The sequence below is a fragment of the Panthera onca genome, chromosome D2 (genome assembly GCF_046562875.1).
Source record: "Panthera onca isolate mPanOnc1 chromosome D2, mPanOnc1 haplotype 2, whole genome shotgun sequence".
NCBI lineage: Eukaryota > Metazoa > Chordata > Mammalia > Carnivora > Felidae > Panthera > Panthera onca.
This window is the reverse complement of record NC_138349.1, coordinates 35,567,834-35,591,752: the sequence shown is the minus strand read 5'-3', so window position 1 is coordinate 35,591,752 and position 23,919 is coordinate 35,567,834. Positions and strand designations below refer to the sequence as shown.

The window sequence follows — 23,919 nt, the reverse complement described above, 5'->3', positions numbered from 1 at the left end:
CGATAGTAATTGTGTTATGATCCATGAACATGGAATGTTTTTTCATTTACCTAGATCTTTAATTTCTTTCACCAGGATTTTTGTAGTTTTCAGAGTATAAGTTTTAAGTTTTGCTTGTAATGATATTGTAAGTAGAATTGTTTTTTTAATCTCATTTTCAGGTTTTCTTTAGGTCTTTTTTTCCCCCCTCCCTGTTCTTCATATTGGGTACTTTTATTCCTCTCATCTTTAAATTCACTTATGCTTTGTCTGATATTTCCATTCAGACGTTAGGCCCACTCTGATTTTTAAAATTTCAGATTCTGTATAGTTCAGTCCAGATCTACTTTTTTTTTTTTTAAAATGCCTTTATTGGCATATTTTGCACATCATATAATTCACCCTTTACAAGTATATGGTTCTTTCAGCTTCTTTTTTATAGTTTCTGTTTCTTTCTTTTTTTTTTTTTTAACTTTAATTTTTTTTTATTTTTTATTTTATTTTGAGAGCGAGCATGAGCAGGGGAGGGGCAGAGAGAGAGGGAGAGAGAATCCCAAGCAGGCTCCCTATGGTCAGTTTGGAGTTGTATGTAGGACTCAAACCCACAAAGCACGAGATCATGACCTGAGCCAAAGCCAAGAGTCAGATGCTGGGGCACCTGGGTGACTCAGTCGTTCAAGGTGTCCGACTTTGGCGGCCTGTGAGTTTGAGCCCCGCGTTGGGCTCTGTGCTGACGGCTTGGAGCCTGGAGACTGCCCTGGATTCTGTGTCTCCCTCTCTCTCTGCCCCTCCCCTGCTCACACACTCTGTCTGTCTCTCTCTTAAAAAGAAACATTAAGGAAAAAAAACTTAAAAAAAAAGAGTCTGACACTTAACCGACTGAGCCACCCAGGTGCCCCTATGGTTTGTTTCTTTATTGAGGTATTCTGTATTCTCATTGTGACAGTATCTTCCTTATTAACCATTGTTAAACTCGCTGTTTAAAAATCATGTGTTCTAATTCTAACATCTGGGTCATCTCAGAGTTGGTCTTCCTTAATTTTCTTTTGAGAGTGGGATACATTTTTTGATTCTTTGTATGTTGCTTAATTTTGAATTCTGTCCCTCACGTGATAAATGCTATATATATTGTTTAGGCTGGATTCCGTTATATTCTTCGAAAAAGGATTTTGGTTTGATTTTTTCTTTTTTTGCTTGTTTTAGCAGGCATTTAAGTATGTGAAACTCAAATTGCAATTCCTCTGAGATGGACAACAGCTCAAATCTCAATTCACTTTTTAGCTTTAGCTGGACTGTTTGGAGTCTGCCATGTGCTCACATAGTTTATAATTAAGCTAGAGTTTTGGCTGAGGTTTTACAGAATTTGGGTCTTCTCTCTGGCTCTCTCTTTTTTGGGTTTTCTTTACCTTTCAGTGGCTATAGTGAACTTTAACTCTTTTTCCTCTAGTTCCTCAAACTAGGAAGACTGGAGGCTCTTTTTTTTTTTTTTTTTTTTTTTAATGTTAGAGGAAGAACATGAGCAGGGGAGAGGGGGCAGCGAGAGAGAAAGAGAGAGAGAGAGAGAGACAGAATTCCAAGCAGGTTCTGCACTGCCAGCGCAGAGCCCAGTGCAGGACTGGAACTCACAAGCCATGAGATCATGACCTAAGCTAAAATCAAGAGTCAGACACTTAACCAACCGAGCCATCCAGGTGCCCCAAGTATGCAACTCTTGATCTCAAGGTCATGAGTTCAAGCTCCATGATGGGTGTGGAGAATGGATGAATGAATAAATAAATAAAATTGGTTTATTTCCATAAGCATGAATCTCCTTTTATATATACTTGATAATTGATAGTGGGGCAATGGTGGGATCTCAGTGAAAATTCCTAGAATGTTTTGTTAGTGAGAACACTATTTTTCTTTTTAATGTTTATTTATATTTGAGAGAGATAGTATGTGAACGGGGAGGGGCAGAGAGAGACAGAAAGAGAATCTGAAACAGGTTCGAAGCTCTCATCTGTCAGCACAGACCTGACCAGGGCTCGAATTCACAAGCTGTGAGATCATGACGTGAGCCGAATTTGGATACTTCACCGACTGAGCCACCCAGGTGCCCCTAGAACACTATTTTTCAATCATAGTTAGATAATAGAGTTTATGACATGTTCAAATTGTGAGTATGATTTGTTTTATTGTCAGGAGGAGTGGTTTTTGTTTGTTTTTAAATGTTTATTTATTTTGAGAGAAAGTGCATGTGTTAGCAGGGGAGGGGCAGAGAGAGATAGGGAGAGCATCCCAAGCAGACTCAGCGCTGTTAGCACAGAGCCTGACGTGGGGCTCGGTCCCATGAACCGTGAGATCGTTACCTGAGCCGAAATTAAGAGTTGGACTTTAACTGACTGAGCCACCTCCTGAGAGGGGTGTTGTAATAGTTAAAATTTTTTTACTTTTAATCAAGTTTGATCTTCATTGATTAGAAAACTTCTTACCTGATTTGGAGGAAATGTATTTCTTTTCTGTTTAAAGGTGAAGTGGATCCTAAAGAGAGGATAGCACGCCAACGGAAACTATTACAAAAGAAACTTGGTCTTAATATGGGAGAAGCCATTGGAATGAGTACTGAAGAACTCTTCAATGATGAAGATCTGGATTATACTCCAACTTCAACAGCCCTTGTAAATAAACAACCTGTAGGTAAAATCTTTGGTTATTTGACTGCAAGTAATACAAGGGTTTTGCTTCATCTTGCCATGTTATTGCAATGAAAAAAAATGCTGTTGCTCATTGCGGCTTGTTCCACCATAATTTAGTATTTAGTGTCTTCATGAATTGAATTTCTGGTAACAGATCCTAAAGAGATAGAAGTTCAGCCTACCTTATAAACTCTGGATTGACTGTTAGATAAAAGCTGTGGTGGGCCTTTTGGAGCCACTGCTATTGAGAGATCCCAGTTGCACCAATTGCTTTTTCCTTTGTTCTTCAGTGGAAAAAAAAAAAAAAAGTAAATGTTTGAGAGAGTAGAGGATAGTAAGGGCTAGTATGATATTAGAAATCTTTAGAGCGGTGATTTATTCTTTTATTTGGCAAAGTAACAGATATGATAAGAAAATTTTCGAACAATGAAAAAAGGTATACAATATGAAGTAAAAAGTTTTTAATAATTGATGGACATGCATGTCCCCGTGCCCCACAGGCAACCCTTCATGAATTACTTGTACATGCAGACACAGGTATTTGTATTTTAAGCCATATTTCTCTTTTCCCATTTCATGTAGCTGAATATATCAGTATATACAGATTGATCATGTATTTTTTTGATAGCTTCATTCTCTTTTGTTTTATGGATGTACCATAATTTTGCTCTGTATTTCTCCCTTTTCTCCATTCTTCAAATTCCCATTGGATGCTCACAAGCTGCTGCTGCTTTTTTAATGTCCCAAACTGCTTAAGCTCCAGTAAAAAAGCTGTGGCTCTCTCCTAAGAAAAATTCACATGCAACTGAAATATTAACATTCAAGGGGGTTGGTATTCTTTCCTCTTGCCACTGCAGTATCTTTTTAGAGTTTCCTGGTCCTTATTAAGAATTCTTGCTTTGCAGTCATGAAACGCTTATCTTGTCTTTCTTTTGGCCTTTTCCTTTATACTGGTCCTCTAAACCATCAGAATTTTCGAACCTTTCTTTAGGGTTAATGGAGTATGTGTTGATGAATAACTTTTGCAGACAAAAAAAAAAAGAACATTCCTGAGGAAAAAAGAAGAGTATAAAGAGGCAGAAAATATGACAACTATAAAGAAACAGAAAGAAATGAGGTGCAAAGAGAAGCATGAGGTGTAAATAAAAAATAAAAATAGAATAAAGGGAACAAAAATGTAGTAATGTGATCATAGTGTGGTTATCGTGTATGGTATAAGAAAAAAGATGAGCCAAGTATATTAGAGAAGATGGGGTATGGACAGAATAGTTGTATGTAGGATGGGCAGCAGAGACTTTGAGGTTTGTGAGATCCAAGTTGGGTTGGCCTTATATGTCATGGACCTTTGGGAGGAGGTGCTTAATGTTACTTGTTGCCATAGGTTTATCATTGCTTGTATATGCGCCATTGGTCTCTGGACTAAGACCGTAGTGGGGTATCCATACCAGTGACCCAAATTAGTGGTCAAAGTGAATTTTAGTTGAATCTTAAATCAGTTAAGGGCAGAAAGGATTTTTAGGCTTGAACTGAAAGCCTTTATAATGTCTCCCATGAATGGAAAAGACAGCAAAAAACAGTAGATAGTGATGGCTTAAGAGAAAAGGAGCAATATGAGTTAAGTTGACTATAGGATGCTGGATCACTTATGCCTATAATTTTTTTTCAATAGGTGATATTGAAATTAATATTAATTAATTAAGAATATTAATTAATATTCTTTATTCTTACAACTTTAGGGTGGTATTACAGTTTTTTTGTTTGTTTTATTTTTATTTTAAACCCAATATAGTTAATATACAGTGTTATTAGTTTTGGGTGTACAATGTATTGATTCAACAATTCTATGTTATTTGGAGTTAAGGTAAGTGTACTCTTAATCTTTTTCACCTGTTTCACCCATTCCACCCACCTCCCCTCTCGTACCATCAATTTGTTCTCTATGATTAATAAGAGTCTGTTTTTTGGTTTTTCTTTTTCTCTTTTTTGTTTTGTTTCTTAAAGTCCACATATGAGTGAAATCATGGTGATTGTCCTTCTCTGACTTATTTTGCATAGTGTTATACTCTAGATCTATCCAGTTGTTGCAAATCGCAAGATTTGGTTCTTTTTTATGGCTGAGTAATATTCCATTGTATCTGTGTACCACCACATCTTTATTACTGTGGTCATTTTGAAGTATCACCTTTTCAAAACCCTATCTGTGGGTTATGATCATACATTTGTGCTACATCGGTGACAAAAAAAGTTAAGAAACATACAAACATCTGCTGAGAATTGGAAGAATAGGAAATAAGGAATAAAAGAGTGAAATTATGGTAATAACCATATAACAGAATAGCATGAAGCTGTCAAACTGTGGTCAGTTTGGATATAGTGAAATTTATAGACTTAGTACTCTTCTGAGGCTGTGGGTATTTATTTTAACTTCAAAAGTTCAAACTCAGCATTCTTTTATTCTTTTAGACTCTCCAGGCAGCTGAATTGATTGACTCAGAATTTCGAGCAGGAATGAGCAGTAGACAAAAGAACAAAGCTAAAAGAATGGCCAAGTTATTTGCAAAACAGAGATCCAGAGATGCAGTGGAAACTAATGAAAAGAGGTAGTAATTTTTTTTTTTTTTTGCTTATTCATTTAAAACAGTGATGCTTTATAGATTAAATTTGTGTCTGCTTGATTTTTAAAAACATTTGCTGACATTGTCTTTAGCTGTGGAGTACCATTTGGATTGTCTTGCTGAATTGTCAGAGATTATTTATTATTACTACGGACTAGGACAGCTTCCCCAGAATAATCCACATATGCAGATTTATTTTTCCTTACCAATTATGACCTTTGAATGGGGGCTGAAGATCTTCCGAGGGAAGTGCATTCCAGGCAGAGGGAACAAATGTAAATGCCTTAATCATAGACTATTCAAGAAATAGAAAGAAAGGCAGTATATCTAGGATGAGTAGACGGAGGTGAGGGTAGGACCGAGTGAAGTCAGAGAGGTGGTCTAAGGGCCACAAGTTTGTTTTTATTTTTGTTTTTTTTTTTCATGTTTATGTTCGAGAGAGAGAGAGAGAGAGAGAGAGAGAGAGAGAGAGTGTAAGGGGAGAAGGGGCAGAGAGAGGAAGACACAGAATCCGAAGCAGGCTCCAAGTTCTGACCTGTCAGCACAGAGCCTGACATGGGGCTCGAACCCACGAACTGCGAGATCATGACTTGAGCCGAAGTCGGACACTTAACCAACTGAGCCACCCAGGTGCCCCTAAGGGCCACAAGTTAAGAATATTGATTAGTATAGAACTGTCACAGTGTTACATCATCTGTCTTCTAGCCTGATGGCTAGACCAAATAGGAGGTAGTAATCCAAGTTTATTTACTTAATCTTGTAGGAAAGAACTCTGGATAAAATCACTGTCCACATTTTTTTAATGAATTAATAAAAGTGGTATCTGTGTATGGTCTGGAACAGCATTTCTAAAAGAGTGGTTCAAAACAACCTTGTTCAGAAGCACTTTGAGGGGTGTGTTAAAATGCAGATTTTCATTTTCATTTAACAGAGCTGAATGGGGCATTCATTAAAATGCCCCATTCGGCTCTGTTAAATCAGAATCTTTTATGGTGTTCTAGAAATGTTTGAGTAATTAAACACATGAAAACTTACAAAGTTTTTTTTGCAGATGACAGGACCTTTTGTTTTTTCCGTTTATAAATATAAAGCTAAAATGTAAGTGTTTACAGTATTTATTTAAAAACTAGGTGCAAAGGGAGTAAATAATAAACATCTACTTGGTATAAATTTTTACTTGTTAAGTTGTTCAGTATGAAATTTTAATTGAACTTCATTAAACTACAGAGTTTTTTAAGTAAACAACTTATTAGGATTGTATATAGTAACCTAATAGGTTTCTATTGGCTTTATTTGTATAAGCACTTTTACCCAAATATTTGAATATAGAAATAGTAGACTTTATTTTTCAGAGTTTATGATTCATTCATTACACAAATATTTACTGAATACCTTCTGAGTGCTAGATACTGTTCTAAGCCCTTAGGATGCATTGGTGAATAAAATAGATAATTCTGCCTTCATGGAACTTACATTCTGGAGGAAAAAATGAATAAGGGAGAAGATAAGTAGAGGCATCTGGCTGGCTCAGTTGGTAGAGCATGCAACTCTTGATCGTAGGGTTATAAGTTCAAGCTCCATGTTGGGTGTAGAGATTACTTAAACATAAAATGTTTTTTTTTTTTTTTTTTTTTTTTTTTTTAAAGGGGATAAGTAGGAGTGCCTGGGTGGCTCAGTTGGTTAAGCATCTGACTTCAGCTCAGGTCATGATCTCACAGTTCATGAGTTCAAACCCCACCTTGGGCTCTGTGCTGATAGCTCAGAGCCTGAGCCTGCTTCAGATTCTGTATCTCCTTCTCTCTCTACCTCACCCCCTGCTCACACTCTGTCTCTCTCTCTCTCCCTCTCTCTCAAAATAAATAAACATTTTAAAAAAAGAATATAGGAGCACCTGGGTGTCTTAGTTGGTTAAGAGTTTCACTTTGGCTCAGGTCATGATCTCATGGTTCGTGAGTTCAAGCCCCACATCGGGCTCTGTGCTGACAGGTCAGAGCCTGGAGCCTACTTCAGATTCTGTGTCTCCCTCTTTCTCTACCCCTCCCCAACTTGTGCTCTGTCTCTTTCTCGCAAAAATAAATAAACATTAAAAAAAATTAAAAGATAAGTAAATATATATATGTATGTATACACACACACATATATGTATATATGCATATATCATGTTAATGATAAGAGTTAAGTAGGAAAAAGGAGATAAAACAAGGAAGGAACATGTGAAATGTGTTGTGGGGAGAACATTTGAAATTTTAGATAAGGATAGTCGGGAGGGATTCACAGAAGTGACTTTTCTTTAAAGATCTGAAAGGAGTGAGGATACGAGTCCTATGAATATTTGGAAAAGACATTCCAAATAGAGGGAACATAAGGGCAAATGTCTGGAAGGAGAAAAATGCTTAACAAGTTCAAGGGGAGTAAGGTGGCCAACCAGTGTTTCTAGATTGGAGAGAATTAGGGGAAGAGTAATAGAGAATGAGACTGAGGAAGGTTAGATTTCTTTCATCACATTTATTTTTTTGTTTGTTTGTTTATATAAGTCTATTTTAAGAGATAGCACAAGTGGGGGAGGGGCAGAGAGAGGGGGAGAGAGAATCCCAAGCAGGCTCCGCACTATCAGCGAAAAGCTGAAGAGCCTGATGTGGGGCTCAGACTCATGAACCACAAGATCATGACCTGAGCTGAAACCAAGAATTGGACACTTAACCAACTGAGCCATCTAGGTGCCCCTCTTTCATCACCTTTAGAAAAAATGGTTGGCCAAATAAGTCACATTATTAAGATACGGGGGATATTTTAGAAAATAGTGCTGTATGTACCTCAACTGTGCTGATTGTCCTTTCTGTTAATACTGAATAAAGTGGTTTTGTCTTCTCATTTGTTATGTTTTATTATTATGCTAGCCTCAATATTTTTTTTCTAGTCATAAAGTAACATTTCTTCAGATTTTCTGGACACATTTTTCATTGGTCATTTATCTCTTTTTTAAAGAGCTAGTAGGACTATAGTGTGTTACTCAGTGCATTAGTTTCCTCTTGGGTAGAAAAGCCTAGAAAAGTTAAGCTGGGCCAGATTTAGGTTGTTAGGCCAAGGGAGTTTAAAATGAAAAGGAGAAGAGCTGGTTGAAGAGAGGAAGAAAGAAAGACTGTTAAATTTGTGATTCAGTTTGAAAGCAAGAATTCATGAACCTATTTTACATTCATTAGTGAGAGTAGGGGAATATATTTTGCTCAAAACTTTTTACATCGTTGATCTTACTTATTTGATATATGAAGTTTTAAGTAAACCATGAATGTGGCAAAACAAATGTTCATATGATGTATTCTTTTACATTCACTGTGGTTCACATTATTCTTTATTCACTTTTTAAAATGGTGACTTTTATTTTTTAGCAATGATAGCACTGATGGGGAACCAGAAGAAAAGAGACGAAAAATAGCAAATGTTGTTATTAATCAGTCTACAAATGATTCCAAAGTTTTGATTGATAATATTCCAGACAGTTCTTCCTTACTTGAAGAGGTACTATTGAAATACCCTAAAGTGTCTTTTGAAATTGTTTATAATTTTTTCATACTGATGTGTCAGTAGGTAATAATCTATCCATTGAGAGAAATTTTATTGTATCTTTACTTCATTAGTAAAAATTTTAATTATTAAAATTTTTAAAGCATATTTTTACTAGACCTACAAATAAATACACTTTTATTAAGTTACTTAAATTGTTAGCATAAAACAGACCTTTTGAATTAGTAGTAATTCTGTTTTTCTTACTCAGACAAATGAATGGCCTTTAGAAAGCTTTTGTGAAGAACTTTGCAATGACCTTTTTAATCCTTCCTGGGAGGTAAGATTTCGTCATTACAGCTTCCCTCAGCTCTATTTTTTTTTTTTTTTTTTTTTTTTTGCTAATGAAGGAACCATGTGAAACATTTTTTTTTAGAGTCCCTATTCTTCCCACTGATCTGGGCACTTCATATCACTCACCTTCTAAGTGGAAAACTTTAGACTGATTTTCACCTTTCGTACCCTTTTTGATCATATATCTTTAGAGAACTATTAGTTTCTTTTCATTTTTTTAGCTGTGGTATAAAGACTTGCATATCTCTACCAAATAGTAAAAACTTTCTTTTTAAGAGGACAATTTGATTAAGAGTAATAGTTTCCAAACCAGCTTTTTAGTCTCAGAAATATTTCTTCAGAGAAAATCTTGATCATATCCCAGCATGTTAAAAGAGATGAAAGTGAGGTTTCTCTGATTGAAGTTGAGGGTTGGTGGTCTCAAAGCATTCTGTCCTACTTCAGTTGGCTCCTGGGTAATTTAAAACCACTGCTGTGGAATACCTTTTAGTGGTCTTTCTGCTCCTTGATGTACATCTGTTTAAAGTTATTCAAGTGTTAACTTAAATTGGGTCTTGAATAAGTAAGTGGGTGGGTGAGGTGCCAGTGGTCTGTTTCCTCCCTTCCAGATGATGCTTCAGAATGCTATAGGGTGACAGTGAAGCATTAGTCATGAGACAGTTGAATTGTCTTCCTTTCACATTTATACTGGTATCTTTGGAAGTTAGTTTTAATATATATATTTCTAAAATACTGATGTTGGAGCTATAGGGAACAACATGATTCTTTCCTCACTTTTGCTGGGGATAATGCTAACTGCAGGTAAAAGGTAGGGAAATCATAGCCAAATAGATTAATATCTCAGAAGGATCTTAGGTTAGTTACTTTCTTAGCTTGATTTTAGAAAAATTCGACATAACCAAAATTGTGAAACTAATGCATGTAATTTTTCTTGGATAGCAGAAGAACACGTTTTTTTGAAGTGCCACTTTAGTTTATTCTGATTTCTTAAAAATCTAGAATCCCTTTTTCATATTGAAGAAAAGTTAAACTCAGTTTCTTAAGCATTTAACCTTTGACATTTGCGTCTTGTTTGTTTTTAGGTTCGGCATGGTGCAGGCACTGGACTTCGGGAAATCCTTAAAGCTCATGGAAAAAGTGGTGGTAAAATGGGAGATAGCACTTTAGAAGAGGTAAGTGTAGTAAAGGATCAGTTATCAACAGATTTTAGTAGTTTGCTTCTTTTCTCAAGACAGGGAAGTTACAGAGTTGTGCCATGACATAGAAATGAGAAATAAATAAATATGGAAAGGTAAATATGAGGAAAAGTGTTTAAAGGTCAGAAGGAAGTCTATTTACTAACAGAGAAAGAATGAGTTCATGGGAAAGATTTGTTCAGAAACATTGAGTGGAAAAATATATAAGAGCAAGATACAAAAGATTGGAAAGTAGAGTAGGAGGTGTAAGAAGATAGTTTAGAGGTCATTGAGCAATATGACTGGTGTAGCATGAAACACAGGTAATAGGATAGATAATAGATACATGACAGATATAATTGAAATTAGAGCAACCTTTAGTAGTTTCTTAATTTCTTAGAGTGCAAGTAACATAATAGAATTCATGAGTCTTAAAGATCTTGGTGTAGTATATTTGAACCTAATTAATCAATAAACACGATGTGGTTAATATTAAAGGTAGTAATTGGAACTTTTATGTATTTTGGTTGTTGTTCCTGCAACAAAACCTGTCTGTCCCAATATTTTAGTTTTGATTTTGGACTTAATGTGTCCCCAACCCCCAATACAAAGTATGATTTTGGTAATTAAAAATGATTGTTTTAACAGATGATTCAGCAGCATCAAGAGTGGTTGGAAGACTTAGTTATTAGACTCCTTTGTGTTTTTGCATTAGACAGATTTGGAGACTTTGTTTCTGATGAAGTAAGTATCACCTAAGGGAGGCTTTGTCCGATCAAATTTCAAATTCAACAAAATACACTTTTTTGTAAATGAGTTTTCTTCCTTTCTTATTCATAGGTTGTGGCACCAGTTCGTGAAACTTGTGCTCAGACATTAGGTGTGGTGTTAAAACACATGAATGAAACAGGAGTTCATAAGACTGTGGATGTGCTTCTTAAATTACTTACTCAAGAACAATGGGAAGTTAGACATGGTGGTCTGCTAGGAATAAAGTATGCTTTGGCAGTTCGTCAGGTAAACACTTCAGGTTTTGAAGCATGTATGGGAGAGGTTTTTTCCCTCTTATTTTTATTGTATGAAATTACCTTAGATTCTTAGTGTTACAGATGAGCCAGCATTTCAAGATTTGCCTTCTTGAGGTAGTAGCTTAGACATAGGTGGTACTGTAAGAATTTAAGTACGAATCAAAAGATGGTTCATTAGGTTTGAATACTTGTTCCTGTTTCATAGGAAGACCGATTCTCAGGGTGATTCCTTGTGTATGATCCCAGAAATAGATTCTGGGGGCTGGCTCTATTTAGGGAGGTTGAAAGGAGAATAGATTGAAGTATGGAGAGCAGGAAGTAAGGAGAGCTTTTCCTGCCCTTTTCTCTCACACCCCTTTTGGTTGTCATTAGTGTTGAATAAGAAATAGAAATTGAGGGTCCAGCACAGCGGTATGTATCTGTATGTGTTCACGCAGGGAGTTCATAGTTTTACCTCGAAAACGTTATCTGATGTTTTAAGTCACATTTAATAGATACTTGATACTGTTGTGGTTTTTCTTTTTTTTTAAAAAAATTTTTTTAAACGTTTATTTATCTTTGAGACAGAGAGAGACAGAGCATGAACGGGGGAGGGTCAGAGAGAGGGAGAGACAGAATCTGAAACAGGCTCCAGGCTCTGAGCTGTCAGCACAGAGCCCGACGCGGGGCTTGAACCCACGGACCACGAGATCATGACCTGAGCTGAAGTCGGCCGTTTAACCCACTGAGCCACCCAGGCGCCCCAGTTGTGGTTTTTCAAATGGGATTAGTTACAAATAGACTTCTGTTGTTATTTTTTGTTTATGTGATTCTTTTTTAATAAAGATTGGGACTTTTAAAAAAAATGTTTTATTTATTTTTGAGAGAGAGAGAGAGAGAGAGAGAGTGTGAGCGGGGAAGGGGCAGAGAGCAAGGGAGACACAGAATCTGAAGCAGGCTCCAACTTCTGAGCTGTCAGCATGGAGCCCGATGCGGGGCTCAACTCAAGAACTGCGAGATCATGACCTGAGCCGAAGTCAGATGCTTAACTGACTGAACCACCCAGGTGCCCCTAAACGTTGGGATTTTTGGGGCACGGGGCTGGTTCAGTTGAAGAACATGTGACTCTTGATCCTGGGGTCATGAGTTTGAGCCCCACGTTGGTTGTAGAGATTACTTAAATAAGTAAACTTAAAAAAAGATTGGGACTTGTGCTTTCATATGGTAAATTTAATAAAACAAATTTTAAGCACAATAATTGCATTACAGAAAATTAATCTGTTTTGATGTACTGTTTTACAGGATGTAATTAATACTTTATTGCCTAAAGTTTTAACTAGAATAATTGAAGGACTTCAGGACTTTGATGATGATGTCAGAGCTGTTGCTGCAGCATCATTAGTACCTGTGGTAGAAAGCCTTGTAGACCTTCAGACACAGAAGGTAAATTAAATATTTTTGCATTTTCTTCTATAGAGCTTGTTTACACTTGGGTATAGAGTATTAGGAAAAATATTCAGTATTTTTTTCTCCTTCTCCAATTTTTTAAAAGATTTTATTTATTTATATATTTATTTTTTTAATATGAAATTTATTGTCAAATTGGTTTCCGTACTGAAGATTTTATTTTTAAGTAATCTCTGCATTCAATGTGGAGCTTGAACTTAGAACCTCAAGATTGAGAGTCACATGCTCAGCCAGCCAGACATCCTGTCCTTCCATTTTTCATATAACAGATAGTCCTCTGACGTATACAATCTCAATTATATATTATCCTTGGAATAGTGAATTTTGTCTATTAATCTACTTCCCCTTTGTGTACCGAGTATATAAGGAACTTATTTGAGAAGAAAGCAACCATTTCTTCTTTATTTTACTCCTGGTTTTTAGACATATGGGATTTGTGTTTGTTTTGATTTTGGTTTTGGCTTTAAGTTGTTTTAATCTGGTCTCATTTTTTGAAATCCCTCTTTTAATGTCTTTCTTTTTTATTATCAAAACCATAACATGTATACAGCATTTGGAAGTGCAGCAAGCAGTATTTATTTAAAAAGTCAAAAACTAAATTTATCTTTTCATGATGACTAGTGTTGTTTTAAGTATATTAGTTTACAGAGAAGGTCATGTCTGGTGTATGTACACTATATTGTTTTCCAATTTTAGTTTTTTACATAAAATAGGAGTATTGGCTATCTTATTTCCTGAATTCTCCCTCCCATTATAAGCCTGGGTAGGAAGGGAAGTGCCAAAGTAGAGTTGAGTGGCATTTAAAGAGGGGTAGAGAATTACTAAAGGCAAATAGTGTCTCCTCTTTAATTTTGCTCAAAACTGACACTATCCAAGGGCATGGGGATTATATATGTTTTTGAATCAGTAGTGACTACAATTTTGCATGGCTTGTGAGTATATTGTGTAAAATAACTGTTTTCTTAATAACTGATCCTATAGGTACCATTCATTATAAATACACTATGGGATGCTCTTCTGGAACTAGATGATCTTACTGCATCAACAAATAGTATTATGACTCTTCTTTCATCCTTATTAACTTATCCTCAGGTCCAACAATGCAGGTAATTATTTGTAGTTAGTAAAGTAAAAAATGTTTACGTACATTTCCAGATAATCCTAAAAATAAAATAGTTTGGCATCTTTAAGTACAGCACTTAAAGTGAATTGGAAATGCCAAAGACTACTATTTTCAAATTGGCCTTGTCTTTACTCTCTAGCCACCAGCATAGTAGGGGCAGGAGCTTAAAAAGGTCATATTTATCCTTGGGGTACTTTGGTTATATAATTCTTCATTTTGTTCATCCTATGATAGTTAACTTCAAGAGTTTAATCATTGCATATTATTTTCATATCCAGTCCGAATACAGAACATTAGCTTTAGAGACATTTAGCTAATAGAATTATCATTGAACATCAGCATTACATTTTCCAAAATTTGCTCCTCAGTGAACTTTTTCTTTGTAATGTTCATTTCAACTCTTGGTCTTGATTTCAATAATTATCAGGAAGGGAATAATACATAATAATGCAGTATAATGTCCAAAGACAGAGGTTGAGTGAAGCCAAAAACATAAATCAAAAAGTGTCACCTATTTTCCTGTCCTGATACTTGAAATAAAGTTCAGCTAATTAATGTATTCCCTACCTTTTAGATTGCCTCCTGAGTAATACTATTTCTATTAATAGTTTCTTTGGAGATACAGAAGAAAAAATTCACATGCAACTTTAAAAATCACAGATGAGAAAATTAATTACTGTTCTTAGCCTAGAGAGGATGTTTAGTGAATGTGCATATGCTCATGATTATAAATGATTTCTGGCTCTGTAAGTCTATTTCTAATGAAAATCATAGATGTATTAAAAACATGTTCAGAATGTTTCAAGTAATACTGGCCCTGCTGAGAGTACTTCAGGGGTAAATTTAGGGCAGTAGGACAACCTACAAGTTGGAATTGCAAAATAAATGCCTGTAAAAGCAAACGAAGAGAAAACTTGGTAGTGCATTTATGAGATTTCCTAAAATTCAGGTATTTCAATTAGTAGTGAAAGCTATAGGGATTAAATGTGTTCATCTGTGTGAAAGCCCTTCTCAAGCTGCAGAATGCAAGAGTTTTTAATTACCCTAAATCAGAAGTTGGTAAACTTTTTCTGTGAAAGCCCAGATAGTGGTATTTTTGGTTTTGTAGGTTATATGGTCATTGTCAAAACTACTCAACTTTGCCATTGTAGCTCAATAGTAGCCATAGACAACGCATAAGGAATGAATATGGCTGTGTTCCAGTAAACGTTTATTTAAAAACAGGGTGATGTGGGTTTGGATTGTGAGCCTGTGTTAACCACTGTCCTAAATAAAGGGTTTAGGACTTAAAAAAAAAAAAAAAATCTTTGAGTAGTGTCAGGAAAGCTAGATAATGTAAGGAAATGAAAGAAGTAGTAAAAATTCTGTTAATTCAGAAATAATGTATGAAATACAATAATGTGTGAAATAATGTAGTTTTTATGTATTTATTTTTCAAAATTGCCGTTAGGAAATTTGTTTCACATGTTATGATATTTGGCAGATACTTTCCAGCTATGTAAGAAGAAATGCAGCATGTCATTTGGAGCATGAACAGTTAAAAGTTACTCTATTAACAAGACCTTGTTATAATGCTTTTACATAGTTTGAGTCTGTTTTTTGTCTCTGTTCATGTGTTTAATAATTTTATAAGTAAATTTACTAAACATGTAAATAAATGTGAGAAGAGATGTTCATACAAACCTGCAAGTGATGAAAATAATGCTAAAATATAGACCTGAGGGGAACCACAAAAGAACATATAGTTAACACCTGCCATATTCTTTTTTATTCATGCCTTTTTCTAGAGTTATATATTTCAAATGCTATTTCTAAATCATTTCCTAATTCAAGGTAGTTTTTATAAATGACTCATGGATACGACAGGAATTCTGTGGTCCAAGTTGTTAGCCTAGAAGTGGCTTTGCTTGCTTTTCCATTTAAATTCTAATTGTGAGAAGGAAGATAATCTGAGTTTTCCTAACTTTAGTAATGCTAAATCAGGATGACAGATTTCGAAGCTACTACCATGCCACCTCTTGCTCATTTGATAATGTGGCAGAGATGACCCCAATGGGGAATATAAGTTATGTGCATCTAATGGTTACTGATTGGGGTTAGCCATGGGAAAGAAGAAAAAATTAATCTTGATTTTGTGTAGCCTACCAGTTAAGACACATGTTCCATTTTCCTAAGAACAGACTGAAAAAAGGGCAGCTATATTGGAAAGTTCTACTTTGACAAAGGTAATTCGTGGCATTAGTACCATAGAACTTAATGTTGATATTTATGACTGCATTTGCTCTGGGTATTCTGGTGGTATAATAGCAGTTTTGAATGAGGATGTTAAATGAACGTTCATATGAAAATACTACCTTTTTAGAATTTATTCATCAAAAAAGGTATGAGGTCTACAGGACATATTTAGAAAATGTATCAATAGAATTTCAACTGAAAATGAGTAAGCCTAATTTGTGTCTTGTTTATTAGTATTCAGCAGTCACTCACAGTTCTAGTTCCACGTGTCTGGCCTTTTTTGCATCACACTATATCATCAGTTCGAAGAGCAGCATTGGAGACTCTATTTACGTTATTATCAACACAGGACCAGGTAAGAACTAATAACTATGTGTAGTGATACTGAAATTACATAGAATCATTTTATAAACTCAATCAGTCTGGTTACCTTTGCTACATAGCCAAAGATCAGGAGGATGCTGGGCTAGTAGAAATGGTATGGTGACCATGTAGACATATAAAAATATAATCACCATGAGGGCAGAAATATTTTAATATTTTGTTCTAGGTCATATTCCCAGCACTTGGAATAGTGCTTAACACATAGGAGGCCTTCAACAAATACTTGTTGAGTGAAAGATCAATCGAATAATCTCTTTGTTTCAGAGATCTGTTATTCAGTCTTAGCTTGCTTCATGTGGTTGTCAGACAGGTGGTTGGCAGAACATATCCCAGGTTAGGAGGCTACATTTGGAGCTCTACAGTATGACTTCTAAAGAGTGATGATGAAATTACTAGGCACTTGCCTCTCTTAAGAATTAATCTTAAGCACATGGTATTTCCAAGGATAGTAAACATCAGAAGTCACAACATGAAGTGCCTAGAGAGATCATTCAGGTAATATCAGTATGTGAATGGAATCTGTGCTGACCTAAGGAATCTTTGCCCTGCCTATAAAAGACTTAACATTTCTATTTTTAAAGTAACTATAGGTCAAACGAAATACTAGAATGTAGGGAAGTATCATAATCCATTCTTAGGACATGCTGTTATTTGTTGGCACTACAGTTTGAGCCAGTGATCTTTAAAAAGCAGTGGGTTTTTGTGTTTGTTTGTTTTGTTTTTTTAAGACAGTAGATTCTAGGATGGGTAAATGTCTCTCTTATGTTCACTAACCACACATTTCTTTGTGAATTAGAAATATTCCATGTAGACTTGCTTTAATCTGCAGCATGGGATTGTACTTCTTTGAATCAGTGTCTATAAATTTTGTTTTGCTGTATTTTTTTATTTGATCTAATCAGAATCTTCTGAGGTCTATCAGGTGTGTTTTATAATCCTCATTTGATGAGGCATGGGCTGATAAGACACACTGGCATGGGTTGTTTTGAATTTTCACTTCATTTTTGTTTTGTGGTTTTTGTCTAAATGTTTTTGGTGTAAGGTTAAATTTGCTTTGGTTAATCCTCTTAAAGTTAACAGATTTCCTTATTTCATGTTATTGTTTTTCTAACAGATTTACTTTTAAGAGCAGTTTTAGGTTGACCAAAATATTGAGTGAAAAGTATGTAGTTCGTATATGCCTCCATATTCCCCCACCCACACTTTTCCCTATAGTTAACATCTTGCATTAGTGTAGTACATTTCTTATGCTTGGTAACCAATATTCATCCATTATTATTAAGTAAAGTCCATAGTTTATATTAGGGTTCACTCTTCATACTGTTTTGTATGGGTTTTGGCAAATGCACAGTGGTATGTATCTGCCATTACAGTATCATATAAACTAGTTTCACTGCCTTAAAAAAAAAAAAGGCCTGTGCTCCACTTAAGTACCCCTCTTTTCCTCCTTCCGGATTCTTAACAGTCACTTACCTTTTTTAAGTCTCCATAGTTTTACCTTTTCCAGAATGTCAAATAGTTGAGAGTCATGCAATATGTAGCCTTCTCAGATTGGCTTCTTTCACTTAGCAATGTGAAATTAAGGTTTCTTTATGTCTTTTTGTGACTCTATAGATCATTCCTTCTTATCATTGAATAATGTTCCATTGTATGGGCATACCAACAGTTGATTTACTCACTTATTGAGGATATCTTGGTTGCTTCCTGTTTTGGACAATTATGAATAAAGTTGTAAACATTCATGTGCAGGTTTTCGTATGGGCACAAATTTTCAGTGTGCTTAGGTAAACACCAAAGAGCATAAGGAGATGTTTAATTTTATAAGAAAGTGTCTTTCAAAGCGGCTGTACCATTTTGTATTTCCATCAGCAGTGAATGAGAGTTCTTGTTGCTGCGCATCCTCACCAATACTGGATATTGTCAGTGTTGTAGATTTTAGCCCTTCTAATAAATGTGTAGCGGTATCTTACTTAAAATTGCAGTTTTCCAATGATATGTGATGTTGAGCATAGTTTCATGTGCTTATTTGCCATCTGTATCTCTTCTTTGCTGAAATGTCTATTCAGGTTTTTTCCTTTTTTTTTTTTTTTTTTGGATTGAGTTTTCTTACTCTTGAATTTTAAGATTTCTTTGTGTATTTTGGATACACGTCCAACATCGTTCTTTTAAGTCTTTCTGTTTTTTATTAAGGTGATTAAACTACTTGCAGCCTCTTTTTAACTTCAGTGGTTTTTAATTATTTGGTAATATATTTACATAAGTTAGGTATTTTAGTAATTTATTTATAGTATTATATATAAATGGATTTTCTAAATAACTGAAACATACTTTTTAACCAAAAATAGTTAACATTAAAATGATTGACACACCTGATCATGATCTTCAACTGTATTAAACATAAGGTAATATTTTTTGATCAATCAGCCCACCAATATTGTTTGTTGGTTATTAGTTTTTATATGGTGCTTACTATGGTATAGTGTGGGAATATTGTGATACATGAGAGGTGCTGCTGTCAGTGACTGAACTGTTCTTTTTCAATTGCTCTTTCCTATTTTTTTTTTTCTCTCTAATCTGTCAATCTCAATCTGACTTCTCTTGTTAGTCTTATAATGTGGTGTTTCCTCTTCTATTTCAAAATTTTTACAGTTTAGGTAAGATACCAAGGTTGTTCTAAATCCTCTTCTCTATTTTTTAGCCCCTAAATGATTGTCGATATTGGTTATTAAAATTACATGGTTGTGAAAACATCTCTATGTTCTGCGGTGTTGATTTTCTTATCTAGGACTCAACTATTTTTGTCTTTTGAATTTGCCTTTACTGGCTTGTAAATGAAACTTTGGCCCTAGTATATGTAAAAAATTGACGATGAGGACTCTTGATCATATACCAGAACTCTTACTGTTCTTTATTTGTGATTTGTAGTATGTCAGCCACCACTTATGCAGAGCTCTCCAATATTTGTTAAATAAATTTGTATAAAATTCTATGCAGGTTATTCAGAGAAATTTTTAAAAAATCCAACATGGTTCTTATTTTTACCTTGTAAAAATTTACAGCGTGATTGTGACAAGACTCTTACATGATAAGTTTTTTTCTTAAACATTTATTTATTTTTGAGAGAGAAAATGTGAGCAGGGGAGGGGTAGAGAAAGGGGGACAGAGGATCTGAAGCGGGCTCTATGCTGACAGCAGAGATCCTGATGTGGGGCTTGAACCCATGAACCATGAGATCAGGACCTGAGCCAAAGTCAGAAGCTTAACTGACTGAGCCACCCAGCTGCCCCTTCCATGATAAGTTTAATAAAAGAGTTAAATAATGGAAGAGCAGAAAATGAGAGATGTCAGGAAGCAGCACTGAAGGTTAGACTAAGTGCTGAAGGACCAGGAGGATTTGGGTGATAGGGCTAAAAACTAGTCTTCCCAAAAAAAACCCCACAAAAAACAAAAGACCCCTAATCCTCCCTTATTTATACGTATGTACGTACGTACGTATGTATATATGTATGTATGTATTTTTGCATTTTTTAAATGTAAATTTTAGTTAAAATACATTGCAATTTTGATTTCAGGAGTAGAATTCAGTGATTCATCACTTACATACAACACCCAGTGCTCATCATAAGTGTCTTCCTTAGTACCCATCACGCATCTAGCCCATCTCCCACCATCTCCCTCTGTCAAACCATGGTTTGTTCTCTGTCATTAAGAGTCCCTTGTAGTTTGTTTTCCTCTCTTCTCTATGCCCCCCATTGTTCATCTGTTACGTTTCTTAAATTCGACATATGAGTGAAATCATGTGGTATTTGTCTTTCTCTGATTGACTTATTTCACTCAGCATAATATATTCTAGCTTATTCACGTTGTTGCAAATGGCAAGATTTCATTCTTTTTGTTGGCTGAGTAATATTCTATTGTAGAGTATATGTATATAACACATCTTTAAATAATTTTTTTTATTTTTTTAATTTATTTTTTAAATTTACATCCAAGTTACTTAGCATATAGTGCAACAGTGATTTCAGGAGTAGATTCCTTAATGCCCCTTACCCACTTAGCCCATCCCATCTCCCACAACCCCTCCATTAACCCTCTGTTTGTTCTCTATATTTAAAAGTCTCTTATGTTTTGTCCCCCTCCCTGTTTTTATATTTTTGCTTCCCTTCTCTTATGTTCATCTGTTTTGTATCTTAAATTCCTCATATGAGTGAAGTCATACGATATCTTTCTCTGACTAATTTTGCTTAGCATAATACCCTCTAGTTCCATCCACGTAGTTGCAAATGGGAATATTTCATTCTTCTTGAGTGCAGAGTAATACTCCACTGTGTGTGTGTGTGTGTGTGTGTGTGTGTGTTTGTGTGTGTGTCTGCTTTCTCCTCGAGGATATATATATATATATATACACACACACACATATACATACATACATATATATATATATATATATACACATATATATTTATATATATGTATATATATATATACACACACACACCACATCTTCTTTATCCATTCATCTGCTGATGGACATTTGGGCTCTTTCCATACTTTGGCTGTTGTTGATAGAGCTGCTATAAACATTGGGGTGCATGTGCCCCTTCGAAACAGCACACCTGTATCCCTTGGATAAATGCCTAGTAGTGCAGTTGCTGGATTGTAGGGTAGTTCTATTTTTAATTTTTTGAGGAACCTCCATACTGTTTTCTAGAGTGGCTGTACCAGTTTGCATTCCCATCAGCAGTGCAAAAGAGATCCTCTTTCTCTGCATCCTCCCCAACATCTTTTGTTGCCCGAGTTGTTAATGTTAGCCATTCTGGCTGGTGTGAGGTAGTATCTCATTGTGGTTTTGATTCGTATTTCCCTGATGATGAGTAATATTGAGCATTTTTTCATGTGTTGGTTTGCCATCTGGATGTCTTCTTTGGAGAAGTGTCTATTTATGTCTTTTGCCCATTTCTTCACTGGATTCTTTGTCTTTTGCATGTTGAGTTTGATAAGTTCTTTATAGATTTTGGATACCAACCCTTCATCTGATATGTCATTTGCAAATATCTTCTCCCATTCAGTCAGTTGCCTTTTAGTTTTGCTGATTGTTTCCTTTGCTGTGCAGAAGCTTTTTATCTTGATGAGGTCCCAGTAGTTCACTTCTGCTTTTGTTTCCCGTGCCTCTGGAGACATGTTGAGTAAGAAGTTGCTACAGCTGACATCAAAGAGGATTTTGCCTGCTTTCTCTTCGAGGATTTTGATGGCTTCCTGTCTTACATTTAGGTCTTTCATCCGTTTTGAGTTTGTCTTTGTGTATGGTGTAAGAGAGTGGTCCAGGTTCATTCTTCTGCATGTCGCCGTCCAGTTTTCCCAGCACCACTTGCTGAAGAGACTGTCTTTATTCCATTGGATATTCTTTCCTGCTTTTTCAAAGATTAGTTGGCCATACGTTTGTGGGTCCATTTCTGGGTTCTCTATTCTGTTCCATTGATCTGAGTGTTCTTGTGTCAGTACCATACTGTCTTGATGATTACAGCTTTGTAATTCAGCTTGAAGTCCGGGATTGTGATGCCTCCAGCTTTGGTTTTCTTTTTCAAGATTGTTTTGGCTATTTGAGTTCTTTTCTGGTTTCATGCAAATTTTAGAATTGTTTGTTCTATCTCTGTGAAGAATGCTGGCGTTATTTTGATAGGTATTGCAATGAATATGTATATTGCTTTGGGTAGTATTGACATTTTTAACAATATTTGTTCTTCTTATCCAGGACCATGAAATATTTTTCCATTTTTTTGTCTCTTCTTTATTTTCTTTCATAAGCTATCTATAGTTTTCAGTGTATAGATTTTTCACCTCTTTGGTTAGATTTATTCCTAGGTATTTTATGGGTTTTGGTGCAATTGTAAATGGGATTGATTCCTTGATTTCTCTTTCTGTTGCTTCATTATTAGTCTGTAGGAATACAACTGATTTCTGTGCATTGATTTTACATCCTGCAACTTTGCTGAATTCATGGATCAGTTCTAGCAGTTTTTTGGTGGAATCTTTTGGGTTTTCCTTATAGAGTATCATGTCATCTGCGAAGAGTGAAAGTTTGACCTCCTCCTGGCTGATTTGGATGCCTTTTATTTCTTTGTGTTGTCTGATTGCTGAGGCTAAGACTTCCAATACTGTGTTGAATAACAGTGGCGAGAGTGGACATCCTTGTCTTGTTCCTGACCTTAGGGGGAAATCTCTCAGTTTTTCCCCACTGAGGATGATATTAGCATTGGGTCTTTCGTATATGGCTTTTATGATCTTGAGGTATGATCCTTCTACCCCTACTTTCTTGAGGGTTTTTATGAAGAAAGCATGCTGTATTTTGTCAAATGCTTTCTCTGCATCTAGTGAGAGGATCGTGTGGTTCTTGTCCTTTGTTTTATTGATGTGATGAATCACATTGATTTGCAGATGTTGAACCAGCCCTGCATCCCAGGTATAAATCCCACTTGGTCGTGGTGAATAATTTTTTTTAACGTATTTTTGGATCCAGTTGGCTAATACCTAGTTGAGGGTTTTTGCATCCATATTCATCAGGGAAATTGGTCACTAGTGCTTTTTTAGTGGGGTCTCTGTCTGATTGTGGAATCAAGGTAATGCTGGCTTCATAGAGTTTGGAAGTTTTCCTTCCATTTCTATTTTTTGGAACAGCTTCAAGAGAATAGGTGTTAACTCTCCTTAAATGTTTGGTAAAATTCCCCTGGAAAGCCATCTGGCCCTGGACTCTTGTTTTTGGGGAGATGTTTTTTTATTAGTAATTCGATTTCTTTACTGGTTATGGGTCTGTTCAAATTTTCTGTTTCTTCCTGTTTCAGTTGTGGTAGTTTATATGTTTCTAGGAATTTGTCTGTTTCTTCCAGATTGCCCATTTTATTGGTGTATAATTGCTCATAATATTCTCTTATTGTTTTTATTTCTGCTGTCTTGGTTGTGAACTCTGCTCTTTCATTCTTGATTTTATTTATTTGGGTCCTTTCCTTTTTCTTTTTGATCAAACTGGCTAGTGGTTTATCAATTTTATTAATTCTTTCAAAGAACCAGCTTCTGGTTTCATTGATTTGTTCTACTGTTTTTTTGGTTTTGGTAGCATTGATTTCTGCTCTGATCTTTATTTCCTGTCTTCTGCTGGTTTTGGGTTTTATTTACTGTTCTTTTTCCAGTTCTTTAAGGTGTAAATTTGGTTATGTATCTGAGACCTTTCTTCCTTCTTTAGGAAGGCCTGGATTGCTATATACTTCCCTCTTACAACTGCCTTTGCTGTGTCCCTGAGGTTTTGGGATGTGGTATGATCATTTTCATTGGCTTCCATGTACTTTTTAATTTCCTCTTTAACTTCTTGGTTGGCCCATTCATTCTTTAGTAAGATGTTCTTTAGTCTCC

At 35.5% G+C, this 23,919-nt stretch overlaps 1 protein-coding gene across 1 annotated transcript in view; it reads left to right on the top strand.

The window, feature by feature from the left end:
• The window catches only part of BTAF1 (B-TFIID TATA-box binding protein associated factor 1), a 119,003-nt gene that overhangs the window by 28,123 nt on the left and 66,961 nt on the right, over window positions 1–23,919 (top strand). The window contains exons 5-14 of the mRNA XM_060642039.3: window positions 2,488–2,651; window positions 5,118–5,254; window positions 8,656–8,785; window positions 9,042–9,110; window positions 10,207–10,296; window positions 10,948–11,043; window positions 11,140–11,316; window positions 12,609–12,749; window positions 13,755–13,879; window positions 16,366–16,486. Coding sequence (XP_060498022.1) covers window positions 2,488–2,651; window positions 5,118–5,254; window positions 8,656–8,785; window positions 9,042–9,110; window positions 10,207–10,296; window positions 10,948–11,043; window positions 11,140–11,316; window positions 12,609–12,749; window positions 13,755–13,879; window positions 16,366–16,486 — 1,250 coding nt within the window. The remainder of the gene's footprint in view (window positions 1–2,487; window positions 2,652–5,117; window positions 5,255–8,655; window positions 8,786–9,041; window positions 9,111–10,206; window positions 10,297–10,947; window positions 11,044–11,139; window positions 11,317–12,608; window positions 12,750–13,754; window positions 13,880–16,365; window positions 16,487–23,919) is intronic.